The 7,047-nt window shown below is 40.0% G+C and overlaps 1 protein-coding gene across 1 annotated transcript; it reads right to left on the bottom strand.

The window, feature by feature from the left end:
• Window positions 1-1,889: 1,889 nt before the first annotated feature.
• LOC111227810 (transcription and mRNA export factor ENY2-2) lies at window positions 1,890-4,401 on the bottom strand. Its single transcript, XM_022753528.1, has 5 exons — window positions 4,138-4,401; window positions 3,876-4,000; window positions 2,975-3,045; window positions 2,667-2,741; window positions 1,890-2,201 (listed from the first exon to the last, which is right to left on the bottom strand). Exons 2-5 carry the CDS (start codon window positions 3,941-3,943, stop codon window positions 2,128-2,130), a joined length of 288 nt encoding a protein of 95 aa, XP_022609249.1. The 5' UTR covers window positions 3,944-4,000; window positions 4,138-4,401; the 3' UTR covers window positions 1,890-2,127.
• Between the last annotated feature and the right edge of the window lie 2,646 nt (window positions 4,402-7,047).

Below are 7,047 nucleotides of genomic sequence, written 5' to 3' on the forward strand. Positions count from 1 at the left end.
ACAGCACTGTATATCAGCATGTTGTCACCTGGGCTGATGTCACAGCAGGTCCTTCGGCTAAGAAAACACACACTCTGCCTCGGGTGGGTGACCAGCGCCGACTCACTCACTACCCACTAATGTGCTACTCGTGCCGAGGGGTGCGTTGTTTTGGGTTCATGGCCTCTGCAAATGTTATCCATGACCAATTAGGCATTGTGCGTGCGTAACTATAGCGACCTTTCAACAAAACAAAATGATGTGGTTCAGCATGTGGATGGAAAAAAGTGAAAGAAAGATTCCTTCAGGGCCAAACATTTCTGTAATAGTCCTGGCTTTTATTGACCTGACTTGAAGAAGCACAACAACATCAAATGTTGAATTTAACTTTCTAAGACTATCTCGTCATGGTCACGTCACTTCTGTTTTCCAGGCTTGTCGACCCACTGACTCGCTCACTGGAGCACTTGCGTGCACTTGTTCATTTCATGCACCACGCACCGAGGACCTTGAAACAACCTGACAAGCAGTTTCGGTGAAGGCAATTTGTCCCCTGGTGCATCCACCTCTCCCTGTGAACAGGGTGACTCTTGTTTATCTTTACATGATTTCCTCCTCGCCATCCCCTCCTTTCCCCTCTGCTGGGAACAGTCTGTTATTCTGGGAAGTAAAAGCAGCACCAGCTTGTCATTACAGCATCGTCGTTCTTTGGATTTAAGTTCATTTCATCAAAGGACAATGTTAATTCACATCACCAGCTGGGTTTATATTCATGTTACCATGGCAACCATGGAATTTCCTGTCAACTATTTTGGACCCCTTTGTCACTTGTTTTTCTTTTAAATTCCCTCTTTGAAGGACGAGATATTTCCCTTTCACATTATTTTATACTACTACATTTCAAGTATTTAATTGTAAATAAAAATTTTTTAAATCATTTTCACCTCAACCAATGACAGTCTGCCTGTCTCTGCCTCTGAGAAACACCCCTACAGCATGATGCTGCCATCATCATGCTTCACCATTAGGGATGGTGGTGGTCCTGGTTTCCTCCAGACATGACGCTTAGAATTGAGGCTAAAACAGTTCAATCTTGTTTCACCAGACCAGAGAATCTTGTTTCTCACTGTCTCCAAGTCCTTTAGGTGCTTTAGTGCAAACTTTCACAGATCAGTGGAGTGCTGCAGCGGTGGTTGTCCTTCTGGAAGTTTCTCCCATCCCCACACGGGATCTCTGGAGCTCAGCCATAGTGACCATCAGGTTCTTGGTCACCTCTCCTATAAAGGCCCTTCTCCTTCAACTGCTCACTTTGACTGGGTGCCCAGCTCTAGGTAGTTTTGGTTGTTTTAAACTTCTTTCATTTAAAGAATGACGGAGGACACTGTGTTCTGAGGAACCTTCAATGTATCCTTCCCCTGATCTGTGCTCCGAGACAATCCTGTCTGAGCTCTGCAGGCAGTTCCTTCCACCTCATGGCTTGGTTTTTGCTCCGATATACATTGTCAGCTTTGAGACCTTATATAAACAGGTGTGTTTCTAATTCATGTCCAGTCAGCTGAATTTACCACAGGTAGACTCTAATCCAGGTGTAGAAGCATCTCAAAGATGATCAAGAGAAATGGAGACACCTGAGCTAAATTTCAAGTGTCAAACCAAACAAACTGCACACAATGCAATCATACATTTGGCAACTATGTGTGAACCCCAATGCTAACTTAAAAGTTCAATAAAAATGCAAATGAAAAACAAGAACCATGACTAATTGGGGGGTAAGAAATCCAGAAACTAGAAAAATAAACTTTTCAAATATATTATCCCACTTCACTGAAGCTTCAGCTCATGTCTGTTAACTCATCTCGTGCTATTTCTAACACCCTTATTTTGAAGTAAATGATATCTGTCCACTTGAATCCAATAAATCCAAAACTTTATTTCTCATATACAAAGGTCAACTAAATGTGCAAGGTAAGCACATCTACAAATATGTGATAACTGTAGTCACAGGTAAAAACATACAACCAAATAGCCAAGAGTGTGTCAGTATTGTATGTCTCTGACAATTCAAGTAAATCAACTCATTAACATATTGTATATAGTGATCGTACAGGAGAGTGGTCTAATGAAATGTTAAAAAGGTAAAAATCAAAATTATGTGGCATGCTGAGCTAAAAAGGCTCTTATTCTCTGGAGAAGCTCTTTCTTGACGCTGTCTGGCACCAAGACTGCAAGAGAAGAAGAAATAAACGACTATGACTTACACATAGATACAATACAATGGAAGTGTTACTACAAAACTTCTGTGTCTATGCTCACGCCTACATCTCTTACTGCAGACACAGCATCTTGTGAGTGCACCACCTTCTACTGAGGCTATTGTCAGTGGAGTAAATGGCATCTCTGTACCTTCTATGATTGATGCAAGAGAAAGACTGTAGTTTATCTTGGAGTCTTTGCTGTCATCTTGGAGTGGATGACAGCAAAGCCTAATGTTATGATCAGACTTGTCTGTACACCACACAGTGTAGTTGATTCTTTTAGAGTGGATTGATCTTTTATAAATCAGCGTGGGCAGCAGAATAAGTAGGTCAGGGCAAATCTGAGTTGGAGAAGCTGCAAAAGTCAGATAGATGAGTGTTTTATACTGCATCTACTGTACCATCAATTCTTTATAATTCAAGCTGAGGTACCTCTTCCTTTAGGAGTGATCTCTACCATCAGGTCCTCCACAGTGACATGCTCCAGGCCTTTATCTTTGATCACTTCTGCAAACATGTGTAGAGGACATTTTTTTAAATATTTAATTATCACAGTGCAACCAAAATGCAACAGCAACAAAACTCTGCAAGTAAAGCAGCTGAGAGGAAGCTGCTCTGGCTTTTTGTTAAAATGTGTTATGCGAATACATCCTTTGAGATAATTCACATTTACAACTCAGGAAGCACAAGTTTTAAAAAGTCATCTGCCATGTGTTTTAACAACAGTACTGTAATTTTACCTTTGCAGTGAGCCTTCATCTGGTCCTTCCATCCACACTCAGTGAGCTTTGCTCTCAGTAACTCCTTCAGTCTGTCAATAAGATGCAAAGGCATATGAGAGTAAGGCCAGGCACTTTTCTGCCCTCTGCTAAATAAATTTTATTATTAATAACAGCTGGCAACATCTCTGTCTTGACTGCAGCATCTGTAAACCTGTATGTTTTCAGTATGTTTTGGTTATTACATTTAAAAGTCAAAGTGATTTCTAAAACTCTAAACTCATATATGCAAATCTGCATTCTTTGTTGTTGTATGAAACTAGTAATGTAATAAAAGTGTATCTACATGCAACAAACTACAAGGTGGACTGCTTAATTTCTGGAAGAATGAAATTAAACATAAATCTAACATGGTCAAATAAGCTGAAGCTAGTAGCAGTAATAGTATTAGATGTTACATTTACACTATTTATTATTGGGATTTACTGAGTCTTGTATTTACATTTTGCCTACAGTCAATTTGCGAAAAATCATGTACAAATCAAGTTGTAAACTTTCACCAGGAGGGACAAATATTTTTGCTGGAGGGAAAGATTTGGCCCAGGGGCCACTGTGTGCCACCCCTGACATGCTGTGTTCAGACTTTGCAGAGTGATAGTTTGGTCCATGCTGAAAAAATAATGTGTGACAGGGCATTATTTAAGACTTCTTCCCTCAAGTGTGGAGCAGCTTTTTTTTTCAGTTCAGCATTAATACCATATGGTAAATTAGTTACTCGGCAGATAAATATATAGCAGGCATGTGTCTGCCTTCTGCTAGTTAAGTTATTAATATCACAGCGGGCAATGTCTTCAGCTTATTTGCCACATCGGATGGACTGTAGGTTTTGTTAAACTGAGCTGTTTGTGGCACTATTTCTCACCTCTCTCCTTCGCCCATCTCTGTCAGCTTCTGGTTTATCGTTGCCCTCATTCTGGACTCTTTGCTCATGTTCTGTCGCCTTCACAGGGGGAAGTAACGCGGGTCCAGTCTGAAGTCGAACTGGCGCTGTAAAGACAAATAAAACCGCTCTCAACAACAGTGTGAACCCCACCGAGCAGCTGTGCTTTATAAATCAGTGGTTAACTAGTCATCGTATAAGAAGACTCGTCCAAGTTTGAAGTTTGTTATCAGTATTTACTTACACACAAGAGGAGGGTGAATGAACGACGTCTCACTCTTCAGTGTTGCATCAACCGTTGCCAGACTCTGGCGTACATGAAAAAGTTAACACGAGACGACGTTAACTGGCAACAACAACGTAGCAGACATATTTAAACCTAGCATCACAAAAGACGACGGTCGGTATGAGCTAAACTCTACGTCTAATTTACGGGCCTCATATGTTACTAACAAAAACAATGGCGGCGCTTTTGATTTGAGTTATTTCACCAGCAGATATTACATTCCGAGGAGAAACACTGGTTGGTGCAATGGTTCCTACGCCCATATTAAATGCAGTACTCAGGTACACCACACAGCGGCAGTGTTGGTAAATAAATATAATCTGCACCAGGCGACTTTGACCCCTCACCTCCCTTTAGGGTCACATTAGTTTTCCAAAACCACAATTTCGCATTATCGCATTGGATATCAGTTCCCTGTGGCATTTCCTGTATTTCTGTAAAGTGCTTTTTATTCAAGAAATAAGTAATAACTGGGTTTGTCACCAGCCCTATTTCATCATTAACAAAATTTTTTAAATTCTTGTAACTGTTAATATAGCAGTTGGTTCATCAGGTAGATGGCCTCTTTTTTAAATTGTATTTATTTATTTTTTATCTATTTTATTTTGTTTCTTCACACGAATAACATGCATTTGTGATTGCTTCAATTTAAAAAATGTTAAATAATTGATAATAATAATTGGACTTATTTTGAACATTTTCAGCTATAGGTGCTCAGCAGTGTATATTTTGCAGTGGGGCACAGTGTTTATAGTTGTTTTTTCAGTGACTACTCTACACTGTTTCAGTGACTATGTAATTCTAAATGTGTTCTGACTGAAGCAGACTCACTCAGTAAATAGTGTTTATTTGAAGTGTTATTTACTTTGTTTCCAGATGCAGCACTAGGTCTCTTAGATCTGCTGGAAAACATGCTCAAGCTGTATATCAAAGAAAGGATAAGACCCTCTACTACTCTGGTGCATCCCATCATTGCCACAAACCTCCTGACGAATTTCTATAGTACCAGCCATTAGTACTGTAAGTGTGTCTGATTTGTCCTAATGTTTATCCTATACGCTACTTGGTGCCTGCTATCTCATTAATCTACATGTTTCATTTTCTATTGTTTTTTTAATTGTGTGTGTGTGCGTGTGTGTGTGTGTGTGTGTGTGAGTGTGTGTGTGTGTGTGTGTGTGTGTGTGTGTGTGTGTGTGTGTGTGTGTGTGTGTGTGTGAGAGCTATGGCTAAGTATGGGCTGCTGACACAGGCATCCTTGTTCCCAAAATCCACACCTCTGATACAAATGGATTCAAAAAGTCAATAATTACAAGGGTGAAGACTTTACCATCCAATCACCATCTAGATCCTAGCAGCACTTCAGGTGCACAAAAGTCAAGCTGGTCAAAATAAGAAACATGACTTGCTGTAAATTTTGAAATAAAATCCTTATTAGCAAATAATGAAGTATCAAAGTGAAAATGATGGATGCAATTATGATGATTTCTGCTGCAAATAAACAGAGAAATGGGATACAGCACGATATGTGGTCTCAGTCTAGGCTCAGTGATGTGGATAGGTATGAAATTTAAGCTGTCTCTCCACATCAACCACCATGCACCAGTCCTTTGTGGCAGCAGAGTTCCTTCAGGGGAGAAGGAACTCCATCACAGCTACCGCATTTGTTCTTCATTCATGCTGTTTTAACTGTGATGTTGATTGTGCCTATGATAATGTACTACTGTGCCTATATTCACATTCAGAAATTGTGCTGGATCAAGTAGAGCACCTGGAAGTGAGGCCCGTGGCAGCTCTGAAGGGTTACATGGTTTTATGACAAATGTACCTGCTGAAAAAAAAACTCAAATAAAATCTCTGACAGCTGTTGTCAAAAAGGTTGTGAAACATGAAGGTTTGATGAGGGCTTCTCGAGCTTCAGGCAGGAATATGCCCTGTGAGTGAAGAGGGTAACATTAAAAACCTGCTGGAGACCAGAGGAGAGCTGAAACCTATTATCTGAGCAGCCACATCAGAGTTCAGATGGTGATGCTTGAAAACTGCTGTTTATCCACAGTTCCTGTATTCATATGAACAATTTTACCACTTTGGTCAAGACTGAAATATCTGAACAAATACTGGATGGGTTGTGCAAATACATCAGATTTGTACAAACATTCAAGGTCCCCTGAGGATGAAACCTAATGACATTGGTGATCCTCAGATTTTTCTTCTGGCACCAACGTGAGACTGACAATTATTTTATTTATTCAATTTCAAGATCACTGGAGGATACATTCCAACAGCTTTGATGATCTTCTAATCTGATGGTGACACTAGAGAAAAAGTCAAAGTTTTCACTGACTCTAGTAAATATCTCAACATCTATACAAGCTATATCCTTGGTGTCCAATCAATATATCCTGTTGAGTTTAGTTCTTAAGTGAAATATCTCAACAACTCTTTGATGGATTGCTGTGAAGATTTGGTGCACAAATCCCAAGCAGCAACATCCGGGGCTGAAAAATGAAGCCAACACAGTTCCTTGAATGGCCACTTGAGGCTGGCCCCCCAAAGCGAGTCAATCTCCACAGACTGCCATGTTAAAATGCCCAACTTTATAGCAGAAATAATTTCCTGAGACCTAATTAGCAAATATTACCATGCTAACATGCTAATGGAACATAGTGAACATGGCAAATATTATACCTGCTTAACATCTGTATGTACAGCCTCAAAGATCCACTATGACTGGACACTAAGCGTTGTTTGATTAGCATTGCCCTCTAGCTTCTGCTGAACCTCAGCTATATGCTGTATTTTTGGATTAACTGAATCCGAATGTAATTTTACCTAACCACATTAGTTTGTCAGTTAGTTAGGTTTAATGTG

Source organism: Seriola dumerili, unplaced genomic scaffold, assembly GCF_002260705.1.
Source record: "Seriola dumerili isolate Sdu_G_001 unplaced genomic scaffold, Sdu_1.0 BDQW01000191.1, whole genome shotgun sequence".
Classification (NCBI taxonomy): Eukaryota; Metazoa; Chordata; class Actinopteri; order Carangiformes; family Carangidae; genus Seriola; species Seriola dumerili.

Bases quoted from the DNA above. Each gene is read 5' to 3' on its own strand.
- LOC111227810 (XM_022753528.1), bottom strand. From the start codon at position 3,943: ATGAGCAAAGAGTCCAGAATGAGGGCAACGATAAACCAGAAGCTGACA. The intron at 3,046-3,875 runs GTGAGAAATAGT...TCTTATTGACAG, and splicing joins GAGATGGGCGAAGGAGAGAG to ACTGAAGGAGTTACTGAGAG. The intron at 2,202-2,666 runs GTACCTCAGCTT...CTTCTCTTGCAG, and splicing joins GATCACTCCTAAAGGAAGAG to TCTTGGTGCCAGACAGCGTC.